The sequence below is a fragment of the Phalacrocorax carbo genome, chromosome 5 (genome assembly GCF_963921805.1).
Source record: "Phalacrocorax carbo chromosome 5, bPhaCar2.1, whole genome shotgun sequence".
In the NCBI taxonomy this organism is placed as follows: Eukaryota; Metazoa; Chordata; class Aves; order Suliformes; family Phalacrocoracidae; genus Phalacrocorax; species Phalacrocorax carbo.
Genome location: NC_087517.1, coordinates 11,835,773 through 11,852,043, shown reverse-complemented (window position 1 = coordinate 11,852,043; position 16,271 = coordinate 11,835,773). Strand labels below are relative to the sequence as shown.

Sequence of the window (16,271 nt, the reverse complement as noted above, 5' to 3'; positions counted from 1 at the left end):
TGGCTTTGGGTGAGGGCTTATAGGAATAAAAATAAGTTCCGGTAATGGTTAGCTACAGAAATTTTTTTAAACCTTGTGAGAACTCTGCACAGACACTTCTGCAGGGGTTTTCTGTCCCTTCCACATGTTTGTTTCTTACTGCTTTATTTTGTATATAGTCCCTCCTATCCTCCCAGGACTTACTGTCCTGTGAGCCCCTTTTTCTATTGAAGCATCTTCATAGCCCCTATTTACCCTGTCTTCTGTGAGGCCAGCAAGGAATTTGGTGGGTTAGGAACATAATCGTCCATATCTCTAAAGCTAGAAGTAAAAATAGATTTATATTAAAACATGGGCTTAAGGATTTACTTTAAACCTATAAATAAGATCCAAGAAAATGATATTGTATCCAATGTCCAGTCTAGTCCAGAACAATTTAAGTGGCTTTTAGGATGTAATCTTATTGAGGCTGACTAATCTTTAAATATGTTCTTTAGCTTTGCATTTCATTAAAGCGGATGTTTTCTGTCTTTAAAATCATATTAAATCCACACTGAGCCAATGCTGTGTAAACTTAATAACAAAATGTTCCCTGTGAGTTCTTGCCCAAGCTGTCTCTGATTTTCTCAGAACAGGGAAGGCCTAAAGAGTACGGGGCTATGTAAAAGTATACTATTTGTATCCACAGTTCATAAATGTAAAACTTGGTGCAATTACACTGTAATATTAAAGCTTTTCTTATTTTTCCTTGGAAAAGCAAAAGCTGCTAAGCTTGAGAAACAGACTGTGCACCACATGATTGGCTATAGTGACTGTTCTTTCATTTTGCTGTAAAAAGCAAGCTGTAAAGAAAATATGTCACTGATGGATATATTTCATAAGGAAAATGATATTGATCTGTACCTATTTTTCTATCATGTTTGGGGCAGGGGCTGAGAGAGAAAGACAGAGCATGCAAGTACGCAGACACTGATTTTTGCCAGAAGCCCATAAGAATATTAACAGATGTTAGACGGGAGGCTGGAAGCCAGGCATCGCTGTGATAGTTAACGGTGGAATTAGTAGTCACAAGCGGACATTCAACTAAATATCCTTTAAAAGCACTGAGTAGGATAAATTGGAGATAGATTGATAAATATTCATTCGGGTCTTACTGCTAAAGACCTTGCAGCCTAATCTACTGTATATACTAGAAAAATGTCAGTCACTTTCAAAAATTACTGTCAAAGTTCTCCCCAATCTTCCTTCTCCTCAATGGCTGATCTGCAGCAGGACTAAATCCTTTTCAGCTGCAATTGAGGTAAGCGAGTGAAACTGGTAGTCACTGTGGCATAAATACAAATCACTTCTGTGACAAAGGTCACTGTGTAGGTGTGTAGGTTTTGGAGCCAAGTAGTCTTCCAGATTGCTACAGGTCTATGTTTGTGTCCTTTTGAAGAAAATGGTGATCTGGCATCCTCCTTGATTTATTTTTTTTTTAGTGCCTTGTTCTTTAGTATTAAGTGATTTCTTGTTGGAGTAGTCCTGCTTCTAAGGAAGGGGAATGCTAGAGAGTGTGCTGTGTGGTGCTGAGCCTTTCTGTTTCTTCCCTTTTCCTCTTGTTGCGAAAGACATTCTTTCTGTTGTGGTTCCCTGGTTGGGCTGATGCTGTGACATTACGTCCTCTGTCTGCCTCTTGCTAGACTAGTCTCTCAGCATTCCAGTAGGTCTAGTCTGGTGCATGTACACAGTATTAACTGACTATAAATCATCCATTAAAGCCACATGACATGCAAAAACCAAACGTATAGGTCTGGGGATGGTAGTCTGAGCCTAGCAAATCTGTTCCTTTCCCATTCACTATGAGTCCCAGCCCTGATCCCTTCTCCTCCAAACACAACAAATTCTTTATTTCTTTACCATCTGGCATTTTTATCCTTCCTTTTCCCACTGTAAGCTCTCTCCATGGCTATGAAGTGTTCACTCTCACAAGAAGACCTTTTTTTAAGGCTGATGAAGCCGTTCAATGTTGCTTGTGGGTATTTTCTGGAGAGGTCTGGACTGCTGGGATTAATGTCTTCATGCCACCTATACTTCCTCACTTGCTGGTCATTTCCAACGGTTTCCTTGAACCAAAGTAGTTAATATAGAAAGCACACAGAGAACCAAGTTGCAGTGCATCATGTCTGGAGAGTATTTAGTAGTCACACTCTCTTGGGAATACACAAATGAGACTTATGGGTCTTGACCTGTGTTTTCTGATGATAGCAGAATTCACTGTAAATGAGCTGTGCATCTCTTATTCAGGCTTTCATTTATTTTGACTACAGGAGGTGATTAATTTGTGTATATTAATGCTATTCATGTATTCTATGAATGGCAATAGCCCACTGTGTTGGTTAGAGAAGCTGTTCTTTGCAGTAGCACGGAGTGCTGCGTTCAGTTCATGCGCAGTGCAATGTAAAATGTTTGCATCCTGTCCAGCCATGTATGCACCGTGTGCTTTCATGGATGGCGTCTCCTGTTCCTGTTTGGTTTGCAACTTTTGTGTGTGTTCTGATTGAATCACCCCACACACTCACTGTCTGCAGCCCTTTTCAACATCATTGAAAGAATATAGCTAATTCTTTTCTTCTTTTGCAGCGCTGCAGTCTCCCATAGAGTACCAACGCAAAGAAAGTAGCTCAGCAGTGCTGAGGCCCCAGACTGGTAGGGTCCCTCAGCCCAACAGCAGACCCTATTCTTCTGTTCCAGTAGGGTCTGAGAAGCCTTTGAAGGCTACAAGTCGTAACCCATCTCTCCCACCCCTGAAGATATCTACCTCCAATGGCAGCACAGGGTATGAACACTCACAGCCTGGAGACAAGTATGAACAAAGCAAGGTACTGAGCTCATCTGATAAAACATGATCTCATAGCCCATTTCTTATACCATAGACGATCTGTGAAGTTAGCTTTAATAATCAGCTAACCAGCTCAACAGGAATCAACGTACTGAAGCAATGGTATAAAAAGTGAATTGGCATTAAACAGAGACCGTGAAAGCTCTGGCATCCAGATTAGGTGGTACTTCAGCCGGGCAGTTGAGACAGAGCCTGACCCTGGAGCCCAGAGCCCTGATCCCAGTGTTTTTCAGGGCACTGTGTTTGCAGACCTGGTGAACTCAACATCCATTTGCAGTACTGGCTGCAGCAATCTTCAGGCTTCTCTAAGATCCATTACCACCCATTCCCAAAGAGGCCTATTCTGATGGTATAGAAGAGTTTAGACCCTTCCCACATAACAGCTCACAGGGTGCTGGTTTGGGTGCATGTGCACTGCACAAAAACCACCAGAGTCTGTAACCATCAGTGGTGTTTGGACCCCGCTGCTGGATGTGGTTGACCAAAGCCGCTTTCCAATAAGACCTTTATTTAGGATCATGAGATGTGTAAGTATTCTTTCAGTTTCTAATGTTGAGCCTTTGTTGGTCTCTCCCCGCATTTGGCTCAGTGCAGATCTTTCATGTGTAACACCATAGAAAAGAGAACATGGCTGGGGCACTGATGCACTAGCATCTGTGAAATCTAGTATGAAAAAGGAAGCTGGTTCATATCAGATTACTGCCACCTTTCAGATCCTTAAAATCCTTTTCTACCAATGTGAACTTCAAGTGGTTTGTATCTTTTTCCCTGGTACAGTTAGACTGGAAATGAAGTGGTGGGATTGCTGCTGGAAAAGGCAGGTTCCTCAGCGCTGCCTGCTCACCGGTTTCTGTTGTGTCCGTTTTCACAGACTGATTTGGGAGGGTGCAATGGGACCTCTTCCATGGTGGTGGTTAAAGATTACTATGCACTGAAGGAGGATGAGATCTGTGTGAATCAAGGAGAGGTGGTTCAGATCCTTGCTGTCAACCAGCAGAACATGTTCCTGGTGTACCAGCCTGCAAACGACCACTCTCCGGCCGCTGAAGGATGGATCCCCGGCAATATCTTGGCTCCCCTCACTAAATCCACTACAGATAATAGCGACGGAAGCATCAAGTAAGTGCCATGTTGGCTTCGCTGGGAGCACTATGTGGATTTTTTGAGGAAAAAAAAATAAAAATAAACAAATCCAAATGGTAGGGAATTCCTGCTGATTTTTATCTACAGTGCCATTGGAACAAGCTGAGTGGTCAATCCACAGCGTCGGGCAGCCATGGTGGATAGCTCGGGTTTTGCCTATTTTCATTTTGTGGGGTTTTGTTTGTATTTTGGAGAGAAATAAAACCATAGGCGGTTAAAGATATGTTTTACATTACACCATTTTACACCAACATGGACCTGCTTGGACTGGACTTATATTTATGTTGTATTAAGTTACTAATCTATATATTGGTTATAACAGCATCTAGCAAAAAAAACCCCACAAAAAAATCCAGGCCCTGTGTTGGACTGAGGTTCACTTCTCAAGGAGGAGAGATTTTGTTGTCTATGGCAATTTCCTTGTACAGCTTGTATCTTTTTTTTTATTTTGTGTTTTGTTTTGTCTTCTGTTCGCAGTAACTTTTGTAATATATTTTTCTGTTCGCAAGACCCCCATCCAAGTACATTCCTGTATAAAGTATTTTGCACTATTTAAAAAAAAAAAAAACGAAAAGAAACAAACTCATATTGATGAAGTCAGGTTGTGCAATATAATGGATAGTCGCAATGTCCATCATTGTACCTGTAATGTAACTAATTTTAAATGTACTATTTTAAATATGTAAAATAAATTTTCACCATGAGCATGTTTTAATGAGGTAAAAGAACTAGTTTGACCCTTTTTTGGTTTTCGTTTTTTTTTTCTGTTTATAACATTTTATTGTTTATTTAACAAATGTGTAGATATATATTTTTCTTTTCTGATTTTTAGAAATTTGTCAGTCTGAAATGACTAATGCAAGAAAGTGGTTTTTTGGTATTAAATACAGAAGGTACAACCCTCTTTTCAGTAATACCTGTTGATTTCTTTTAACATCTAAAATGACTAGATGGTAATGCATGATGTATGCTACAAATTGTGTAACCTTACATGAGTACCTCGAGGCGCAGAATTGAACACGAGGAAAAATTTTGCGACAGATTCACTAAAAATAATAATTTGAACTCTGCTGCAGTTTCAGTTAAGAGAAATGATGACTTTACCTGTCAGTCAGTAATGAATGCTACTATGAATTGCATGTCAAGCCGAAGGAATTGCTAAGCATGTCTCTTGCACATCTGCCACAGCCATTCCCGGGTTCTTCTCTAACTATGATATGCAACCACACGCCCTTACATTCATCCATGGCACCAGGCTCCTGGTAAAGACTCCAATTTCATGGCAGCTGTACAGTCAAATTCTGCATCAAATTATGTAGTCATATGAATTGCAGCCAGGAAGGTGTAACAAAATTGAAAGATGCATGCATTGCATTTCTCTCTTTCTCACTGCAGGGAGATTTAAAGCCTTAAATCGTATTTTCAGACTCAAACAGCTAAAACAACCCTGAAACCAAAAAGTTGCTTGAATAATAGAAGTCCTATGGGTATAAAACGACCTGGAGCAGCTATTATCTTCAGCCCTGTCTAGTCTGCCAGATCATATTGACTAATTAGTTTGAGTAATAAAAATGTTTCTTCTGTTGACAAATACTGTGCACAAAATATGTGGTCAATCCAGTAGTGTTGTCACCATGTATTATTCACCGATAGGTCAGGGAGTCCATCAGCCATGTCCTTGACTCTTACCATATCCTAAAAAGAAAAACGTAACAGTCCTGAAGTGTTGGATAACTTCCCCTGCTCTGCACATCTAATGTGGGCCTTCTCCAGAGATGCCCAAATATCAGACAGTACTTACTGTCCAGCTGAGAAGTGCAGGGTGCTCTGGTGCTCCTTGTGCTCAAACATGACTGCCCATGCCAGCTGTTTGCAGTGGAGACACTAATCCTGGTTGCAAAAACAGTCAATACGACCCAGTTCAGTCTTGTGTCGGTGGCAGCCAGATGGTGGGAGGCTGTTAGTTTACTTTTTTCTTTAATTTGAGCCATTGTACAGCTCCCATCAGGTGCTGAAGTATAACCAAAAAACGCTTAAGAATCAGACGCACTGTTTATGGGGGAGCGTCGTCTGTGTGGGGCATCCTTTGAGTCCTACTTTGCTAACATACTGCATTTTATTGGCATCGTAGGTGATCGTTGGATTACATGCAACTTGCTTTGTAAAATGTATCAAGGTACTGTAGACGGGACATGTGCCAAACATTGGGCTTAAACATGCAAATCAAATTTGCATGACTTAAAGGTGGGCAGATGCTTTCAACCTGGATCCCAGCTCATCACACTGCTGTTTTGAGAGCTTTCTGCTTTGGACAACATACCCCTTCCCAAATCCTCCCCAACCTGTCCACTATTTAAACCAATTGAAATCCATATTAAGAACTGTTTTGGTTTTTTCTTAATTTGATTATGTCTGCTTTGATATGCAATTTCTGTTGTCAACACAGCATTGCTCTTACAAAGGGTGACATGGTCTTTCCCCCCCCCCCCCCCAAGAGTAAGGTCATAGAAGCAGTAATGAGGGGTGAAAAGTGTACTGGAAATCGTGCCTGCTGTGATGCTAGCTAAAAACCATGGACTGACTGATGTCCTCTCTAACTGGATTGGCAAAATCAAATGGGAAATTCTTGGTCTTAAGAGGCAGAGGATTCTAGGAAATTACTTATCTCATGGAAAGTTAATGACGTCGCTCCTATTTGTTGAGCTATTCATGTTCTGAGCAACATGTAGGGAGCAACACCTTGACTTTCTTTATTTTGTTTTATTTGCTCTACTGAGTAATCTATTAAGACCGTTCTCCTGTATTTACATTTGTTTCACTGCTTTTAACCAACAAGGCTGAGGACTGAATTGACCTTTTAAGTATGGCAAAAATAAAATAAATTCTGATTTGTGGCAATGCAAGACAAAGTCCCTGCAACCAGATGACCAAGTTCTAGTTGCCTGCTTCTATCATGGGCATTTTTTTCCTGCTCCATGCATTTAAACAGCAAGTGTGGCACAACATCTGCTTCGCAGAGCTGTTTGGTTTGGTTTTTAACTTCAACTCTCATTGCTCAGATTGAGATAGGCCTACTGCCAGTGGCTTTCACCTTCTAGGGAACTGCAGTAATCGCAAGTGTGGATGCTGGTTCCCCTTTCCAAATCCTTCCTTCCTGCTATGATTTGCCATTTGATTGCTGCGTTTTTTGGTACAACAGGAAGTCATGTTCATGGCATACCCTGCGCATGAGAAAGCGGGCGGAAAAGGAGAGCAGTGGCAAAAATGAAGCCAATGGGCCACGTAAATCCAAGGATATTCTGGGGAACAAAGTCTCTGTTAAAGTGAGTAAGGCCATCTGAAAGCTGTGTGCTGCTCTCCTGCTTCCCATCCTTTTCACCCCCTATAGCATCCTCTCCTGAGAGAGGGAGGGAGCAGCGATTTTGGGTTTGTTTTTTGTTTTTTTTTTCCACTTCAGTTATCTTTTTTTTCTTTTTTGTAGTATCCATTTTAGCAGGATTTTTGCATGCAAGATAAAATGCAGCCTTTGTTTTTCGTTTTCTTTTTCCTGGCATCCCAAATGCAAGTAAGTAATCTTCATTTAAAAGACCAACTATATACATAACTGTTCTTAAAATTGGGACAATAATGATTTACTGACCTCTGATCTAGCCCAACCTGCAGCTCCATCGGAGCAGCTGCAGCAGTGAGAAAGTCACTGGGTGAGCCAATGGCCTTGCTGAAGTTGATGAGTTTTCTTTAGGCCAATATTTCTGCACATCTTAAGATAAGGGGTTCTCAACCTTGAGATGCTTAAGATTTTTGGTCTGGGGAGATGGTCTCAATTTTCTTTTTCTTTCCATATTATCAGACAGGGCAGGGATGCTGACTCTGTCTTGCCAGGAGAGGGTCTCGTGTATGTCTGTGTGTGTGTGTGTCTGTGTGTGTGTGTCTGTGTCTGTCTCTCTCTCTCTGAGATCTCCCAGTATGGAAAAGGGTGAGAACTGTGGGGTTAAGCTCCATCTTCTGCTCTGGGTGCCTGACTACTGTGCTCCAATTCAGAGGATCCACCCCTATAAACCGACCATGAGGCCTGCTCAGGACTAATCTGGGGCTTTCCCTCCCAACAGAGGCAAGCAAACACTTGTTGTGATTTTGTCACAACCAAAGCCCAGCCTTGATTCAGGAAAGCACTTGAGCATGTCCTTTGGATCCACCCCTCTCCAGGAATAGCCCATGATTAAGTGTTTTCCTTTGCAGAGGCTTTCTGTCTTGTAAGCCTAGTGAAATAGCCATGGCATGTGCAAAGGGAGGAAGCCTGCCACTGCAACCCAGGCGCCCGTCGCACCCACTGCACAGCCACCCTGCACCCCTGCACTCAGCCGGGGAAGGACTGGGCCTGAGGGAAGCAGTTGTTCCAGCATGGTGGCCACAGTTCTTCCTCCTGTTGCTTCCTCGCTGTGTTTACTACCTGAACATCTTGCAGAATCACTGCCTCTTCTTTGGCAAAAGCATGTCTTTGCCTTTGCTTCCCCTTTTTTGTTGTCAGTTTGTTTTCTGTTTGGTTTTATAGAGCATTTTCTGTACTGTTACCCATTTCCATGCTGCTCATAACTCCTGTACGGCTCTGCTCTGTCTAACCAATCTTTCTTCTAATCTCTTGTTCTCTTTCTTCCTCTTCATGCTGCCAAACAAGGAGACAAACAGCTCAGAGGAATCAGAGTGTGATGACCTTGACCCCAATACTAGCATGGAGGTAGAGACAATTATCCTTGTGATTATTTTTTTTCCAAGAACATGTGCCCATTTTGAAATGCCTTTGCTGAAAGGGGAGCTGGTGGGTCTGTATCACTCATAGACATATGTGCCAATGAAGTGTGAGTCACACAAAACACCAGTTCTGGTTTTGCCAAGCGGTGAACTGGAGCTTGAGCTGCCATTGTGATGGGAGCAGTGGAGGAAGCTGAGGATCAAGCTCCTGCTGAGCTGGAGGCTCACATAGCCACCCTCAGTCACTGTTTCCCACCCGGGACTTCATTCAATGAGATAATGCATGCCATGCATGTCAACTGCCAATAAACATAGCAGCTTTCTATATTACAAACACCCCTTGCCCTGGCAATACGTGCTGAGCTGCTAGTCAGGCTTGTGTTATAAATCACTGGAGCAAATACAACTAGTGCTTTACCTAGGAGATCAGAAAAGACAATGTCTCTTTTTTCTCCTAGTAGAGTGGGAAACTGCATTTCTATAAGGTACTGAAAGAGAATGGTAAAACTGGTTGCATTAATGTACCCCTGTCACAGACAAGGCTGATGCAGATAGGTGGACGCAACCTGTGATGCATCACACAAGCGTGAAACCACCAGTTCTAGTGGATTGACCAAGACATGCCTTGTTGAGAGAACCTGAAGGAGCTTAAAATCATAAGGGTTATATATCTGATTCTCCTCAATTAATAACTTGCAGGACCCATTTTTTTCTGTGTATTGTGACTGCACCAAGCATTTGTATATGTTGTACCACAGCTGAAAGAGCTTCCTACTGAAACAGGCAAAGACAAGGGGCAGAGAGACGGAAGTGGTTTGTGGAGATGACAGGGCAGGTCATTGAGAACAAGGATATCTGCATGTCCTAGGAGATCTCTGGGATGCTGTCAGCCAGGCTGCACTATAAACATCCTGCGAAAGAAAGCTGCTCTTCCTCCTGGAGGGAAAAAAAAAAGAGGGATAAGTGTACTGAGATGCACCATCTCGGCTATTAACCTGAAGGGTCTCTTTTATTTTGATTGTGTTGGCGTCAATAAACACATCTTTGAGAAGAGGATGTGTACTAAAGGAAAGCTTTTGACCCAGCTGACATCCTGGAGATTGAATGGTGCTTACCGCTAAAGCTGCATTATTCTCAGGAGTGTGTTTGCATTTTCAAAGAGCATTTTGCCAATCACAGGTAACAACAAGTATATGTATTTGTTATAAGGTGGTGCCCAGATACAGCACATAAGTCTGTGTAAGCTTTAGATCATTGGAAATTGCCCTGTGGAGTAAAACGTGGCTGAGATACAGGCATAATGTGCAGAGCTGGGTGAGAATTACTGGGTTTTTTGCAGAGGATTTCTGTGTTTTGATTTTGCTCAATAGGACGAAAACCAGATGTTTTAAAATTGTCAGTGGAGTCCTTACACTGTCAGCATTGCTAGTCAGTTCTGGCATGTTCCCGTGGGGTTTTTTGTTTGTTTGATTTGGGTTTTTTAACCACAGTACAGTCTACTGTTTTTGCCTGCTCCTCAGTTCAAGAGGTAACCCTTTCTATTTAAACCAAAAGACACTAATTTGAAGTCTTGGCTGTGGTATGAAGTTGCTACTTGGGGAGTAACTATGTGCCTGGTATGTGACTTGATTTACACTCAGAAACCCTGTCCTGCACCTTCCAGGTCACTTACCAGAGGCGACAGTGTCACTGCACTGCACTGCAGTCCGCAGGAGCCACAATGTTCCTCATGGCTTGGAAAGCTCAAGTCTGCCTCTGAGCAAAACTCTCTGGGGCTGAGCAAATGTTTAAAATGGCAGAGGGAGTTCAATTTTGGGCGTGACTTAACACCAACCTAAGGTGACACTGCCCTGCAAGGAGCAGCACAGCCCTCACCTTGTGCTGGTTTTAGTACATCTGCAGCCTGGAGTGAGTGCAGTCAGCTCGGTGGCCCAGCTAACAAATGTCACGGGGGAGGGATTGCCAATAAATGAAACAAAGTCATCCAGAAGGAGCAGAGCAAGGGCAGGTTGCTAAAATGCTGATGAGGGAAACAGCCCTAGAAGCAGCCATGGGGAAGTCTAGTCTGTAAAGATCTGGGGTATTCGCTAATGGAAGGCACATTTGTTCTCCCTTTCCCTTTATTATGAGTGTTTTCATGCTCCTTTTCAAACATGTTGAGAAATGGACTGTATTAAGGCCTTGGGAGCTAAAGTATTTTCTCATTAAAATGGAGGCAAGGCAAGCTTCTTCCTCTGCCAGATCCTGGTTGAGGGCTCTTCACTGGGTCTTTTAGGCTTTGTGTTTTAGGCTTAAATAATTCTTAAACAGCTGTGCTACCCCTCCACCTCGACCTGTGTGTGCACTGAAAATCAGTAGTTCACCTGGTTTTCCTTTCCCTACTCAGCATGGTACATCCCAGCGGAGCTGCTGGTGAGCTCCCAGGTGAGCTGGAGACTTGGCTGCCCAAGGAGAGGGAAGACCTTGTCCTCACACCTGGCACAGCTCATGACCAATTTTATAGACACTGGGAGAGTTGGTAGGAGAGCTGTGTCCTGGCCATCAACATTTAAAGGTGCATGAGGCCCTACCTGTGCCATTAAGGAGGGGTTGTCTGTAGCTGTTATTACAGTCATGTAATAACAGGGCAAGTCACCTGGCTTCTCTTATAGGACTGTCACCCCTGACATCCCTCTTCCTCTCATCATGCATGAGAACATGCACCCAGTGCTGGAACAGAGACAGCAGCCTCTAAATACAAAGCAGCCCTATTAATTACTTGGAAATGTCAGTGCAATTTACTTCCAGCCTACTCCCTGCTCAAGAGGTTGGTAAGCTGGCCGTAGTGTCCGTGATGTCCCACAGCTACTGTGGTCTTTCAGCTTTGCTCACTGTTTATAAAATACCACTAGACTACAAATCTGTGCAGTAGATTCCAGATTTCTGAAGCGCTTTGGCTTTATTTTGTTTCAAGGGGAAACATAAAAAGAAAGAAATGTGATGAACATACATAGTGAGAGCAGGAAACTTAAATACTGGGTGACTGTTTAAAAGAGCTAAAATGTTATTCCTGTGTTTTTGCCTACACAGGGACATGCTGGTCCTGGAGAACTTTCCATTCATTGTAATGATGAATAGAAATAGTATCTCTTGGTGGCTGTTTATTTTCTCTTTATTAATAAGTAATGAAAGCGCACAAGGATGGAAGCAATTCCCCCCCCCCCCCCCCCCCCCCCCCGTTTTCTGCCTTGCACTGTTGGTTCACAAAACAGAAGGAGCAAACTCACCTGTTAGGCATGTGAGTATAGGAGCAGGCACTTAAGGCGCCTGTGTAGCCATGTGAGGGATAGGAGTAACCTATATTTAAGGAAGATCAGAGACTCCCTTTCCACATGTCTGTAGCTAATTGTACAGGGACAGGCAGCTCTGCTTCTGGGTAGAAGGTGTATGCCCTTGTGAATCAGTAAATATTGTCCACACCCAAGTCTGGGGTCCTGGACAATGACACAACTAATTGTCCTACAATTCTGTGTTGTAACATCTCATGAGGTTTCGCTGTTGCTGACGGGGTCATAAGTCAGCTGCGCAGATGCCATCAGGCTACCTCTCTTGTCTAAGTGACTGTCCTTTCAGCAGTCAGAAGACCTTACTGACCTAAACCTCACTTAATTCAGCAGCAGCCCTTCAAGGCTTTGGGGTGGACCTCACATGTAGGGATCTGATGGCTCCAGACATCTTGTTTCGCCCAGCGTGACTCCAGCCTGCACTGTGTTACAAGTAATCCTGACCAACACACAGTTGTCACCAAGTGTCTAATGTTTGTTCCAGTTTCTTAGCTGTGCAAAGGAGGGATGAAGTCGAGGCCCACCCTGAGTCAGTGGAAGTGCCATCATTAGATTAGTGAGCTTGGCTATTGCCACGGTATGTAAGCTGGGTTTCATAATCTTTTTTTTTTTTTTTTTTCCAGTTACGACACTTTAGCATGTTAAGAAGTACTCAGAGGCATTTAGAGCAAGATAAGAACTAGGAGACATACTGTAGGGAAGAATATTGTGTTAGCAACCCCACAGTCCAAGTGGTTGAGTAAGTAATGGTTCAGTGGATACAGCATTGGCTCCAAGTCAGCACTCAGCTCAGGCCAAGAATTCCCAAGTGCTTTTGCCAAATGCCCTCACGCCCTGCCTTGAGCTGTCCATCTCCAGAGCAGATCTAACATACTGTCTTTGTGAGATCTTGTACAATACTGATAAGAAAGCCTTTCCTGGACTGTTATCACATTGTGAACAAGTACAATCCTGAGAACCTCCCATGTGTCCATGGGGTGGCCTCCATGGGCGACACCACTGCCCTTCTGCCCATGGGCTGTCCTGCTGCCCTGAGTGGGGAGGCATTGCTGAGACCAAGCAGGAAGGTGGCTCATCAGGTGTGACATAGCCTGAGCTGGCAGCGCAGGTGCTGTGGTTTAGCTTTTGGAAGAGGAGGAAAAGACCTACTTCATCTGCAGAAGGGGGTAGAGTGCTACAACATGGTGCTTGGAGTACCAGAGACACCCCACAGCTACAGCTGTTGAAGCATACCAGCCATTAGGGCCTCTCAGCAAGGGCGTGCTGAGGGCAAGAGGACTTCTGCTTTGCACGGAGGCATGTACAACAGTCAGCATCCCTTGTGGCTTCTCCGTCAGTCTCAAAGGCAGCCGACCCCATCCATACACACTGGGTGCCAGAAGGCATCCCACATCCCCACCAAAAGTCTGATGCCATGGGATGTTTCATCAGATACCATTCTCCCATTTTAAATTCAATTTTCCCTTTCATGGTATCTATCCATGTGTAGCAGGATCCTTATTTGCTCCTTTTATCAAGAAATTTATCTTGTTAATTTCTTGTTTGGGGGAGGGGAGTCTGGTGACACTGTGAGCTTGTCCCCCCAAAAGTCTCAAAGTAAAAGTTGACCTAGTTGAAGATATTTTGATAGATCTTTTCCTACAAGTTAGAGTTGGCTTAACTCCCCTATAATTAATTTCATTTTTTTCTGAGAATCATTAAGTTGGGGGGTTTTTTTTGAGTGAGGAAGCAAGGAGCATGCTGCTGACCCCACTACCAGCATGTGCAAATGTGTCAATAATTTATTTTAACGCGGTGAACAAGAAGTACCATGAAGTGTTTAAAAAATGCTGAGCTGTTTGTCTTGGAGTAAACATGCCCTCTACCGTTTAGATAAAGCATGGATCTTATTACAGAGGACTTGGTTTGCAGCCTAGCTTTATGCTTTGGGGGAAAAAATATTCTGACTCCTGTTTCTGATGCACTCCCTTAAAAGAGGACTGAAATGTGCCATTGGAAAAATCTGGGCATCTGCTGGGGCCTTCTGTGCACTGAATGCATCTGGGCTGGGCTCAAATCTCCTCCAGGGAGGTGGGTTAGGCATGGTGAGGGCACCTCTGCAACAGAGAAGCAAACCCTGGCCCAGGCAGGAAGCCCCCCCAGGCAGCCAAGCTGCGCTTGCAGAGTGTCTCAGGCTTGGCCATTGGCACTGCAGAATGATTTCTTTCTTTCTCCCCACCAAATACAGCATATGTGCAGAATTGAAAGATGAGCTGTTGCTAAGAATTAGGGCAGTCAGTGACACTTTGCAAGAGGCCTTTGCTGCTACTGCTGCAGATGCCTTTCTATCTTTATAACATGAGCTTAACAAAACAGTAAAAAAGTGGCCCAGTACTGCAAAGAACTGAGTTGCCGGGTGCAGCACCTATGCTGCTTTTCTAAAGCCTGACTGTTACACTTAAGTCACTTAGATCTAAGCCTCTTAGATCTCTGCAGGTCCACAAATGCATTCAAGTACGTACTTTTTGTGCCTTTCTTGATTTAAGCCCTGAAACAGCACAGGCTGGAGGCAGGAGAAGCGAGGTCTATTTCTGGCTTTTTTATTGAATAACAAGCTGTCCTCCCATTTTTTTGTCTCACCCCCACTCCCTCCAGGTCCCTGTCTTTGCCTGGTTAGTGTTAGACCCCACATCACTTGAGCAGAGGCCATTTCATGGTCTGCCTCTGTTACCTTGTGTGGGGTTTCCATTTTCAGCCATCATTGTATGGGAAACAGAAACTCTCCTGGCCACAGAGGGAGTGTTACAAGTTTTCACCTACCCTGGACCAGGGTACAGGTATTTCATCCAATGGAAAAGATAAATCTATCTCATTTCAACTAAATTTATGTCCCTAGAAAAATGAGCTGGTGTTTCTTACCTAAGGAGTGACTGCATTGCCAACCCACTTTCATCCCTTAGGGTTTGCATTTGCCTGGTGTGGAGTGATGCTGAAGATGGTGTGAGAAGTTTTTGCACTGGGTAGTTCCATCCCCATGAGTTTGTTCACGCCCAGGACAGACTGGCAGCCACAGTGGTGCAGGTGGTGATCTCTGGGATTTCTTCAGGGAGCCTTTGTCAGCGTGAGTCCCAGCTTATGGCTGCCATGGCTGGGGATGCTTGGCTGAGGGCCAGGCTGTGAGATCCTCGTTCAAACCACTACAGACTGAGTGGAGTTTCAGGGCTGAGCCTTACATTGCTTTTCAGAGAGAAAAAAAAGTAAAACTCCACAAAAGCCACATAACCAGCAGGGTGGATTTTTTCCACCTGGTAATCTCAAAGCAGTGCAGAGCATTCCCTGAGTAAGTGATGTGCCAAAGGCAGGGCTCCTGCATCACCCCCACAAACACAACCACTGCCCTTTGGCTTGTGTGGGAGCTCCCTAGGTCAAGCAGGGGCTTTTAAAAGGGGGAAAACATGTGGAGAGGGTGGTCTTTCACCTCCTTTTCTCTAAGGGAGAAGTCCCTTGGATTTGGAGCCCACCATGTTGCCCATGCGAGCATCTGGCATTTCGTGTGCCGCAGGTGCAGCATGCTGGCCCCCGAGCCTTGGCAGCTGCTGGGGGACTGCAGACCCCTTGCCTGTAATCCCCATTTCAGTGCACATACCATACCCTGCTCACCAGCCACCCACCCAGGGCCCCTTGCTGGCAGGGATTTCTGCTCTTCAGAGCAACACGGTCTGGCTTTCATCTCCCTATGAAGGCCTGGAGAAAGAGGAATAAAATTGGGAAGAGTTACTTGCATGGATTTTGACAGATTTTCCAGCTTTTTGCACACAGCGTCATTTTCAAGAGGCTCTGGGAGGTACTTGGCAAGTCCGTCCGTAAGGGAAACCATCCCCAGCACCGGCAGGAGGCTGTGCAGGCAAGCAGTACGTGAGCTCCCATCCTCCGAGGGCAGCGGGGCCATGCTCTGGAGGCCTCCTTTCCACCCACGGGATTAAAAACCTATTTGGCAAATGAAGAAATCATCTCCAAAGGTCTTGCACTTAATCTAGAGCTCTGTGGAGTCTGTCATCTTCTGCCATCCGCCCATAGCCTGGAAACCGGGCCAGCCTGCAGAGAGAGGCAGCAAACCCCTGGGGCCGGCCTGGGAGCGGACATGTGAGCCAACGGAACTGGCCTCTGGCTGCAGCTCTGGCTGTGAACCTTTGCTTCCTTATTTCTGCACTTCCCAC

General features: G+C 44.3%; 1 protein-coding gene across 8 annotated transcripts in view; it reads left to right on the top strand.

Moving 5' to 3' along the window:
* Nucleotides 1–16,271, top strand: part of KALRN (kalirin RhoGEF kinase) — a 525,469-nt gene that overhangs the window by 488,797 nt on the left and 20,401 nt on the right. For 4 of the 8 annotated variants that reach the window (XM_064451191.1, XM_064451192.1, XM_064451193.1 and 1 more), the window contains 2 exons: nt 2,602–2,840; nt 3,732–4,917. In XM_064451191.1, the coding sequence (XP_064307261.1) occupies nt 2,602–2,840; nt 3,732–3,983 (491 nt within the window). In that variant the 3' untranslated portion in view covers nt 3,984–4,917. Of the gene's footprint in view, nt 1–2,601; nt 2,841–3,637; nt 4,918–7,202; nt 7,327–8,678; nt 8,739–16,271 lie in introns of those variants that run through there. The other 4 variants (XM_064451199.1, XM_064451195.1, XM_064451194.1 and 1 more) reach the window with 4 other exon arrangements.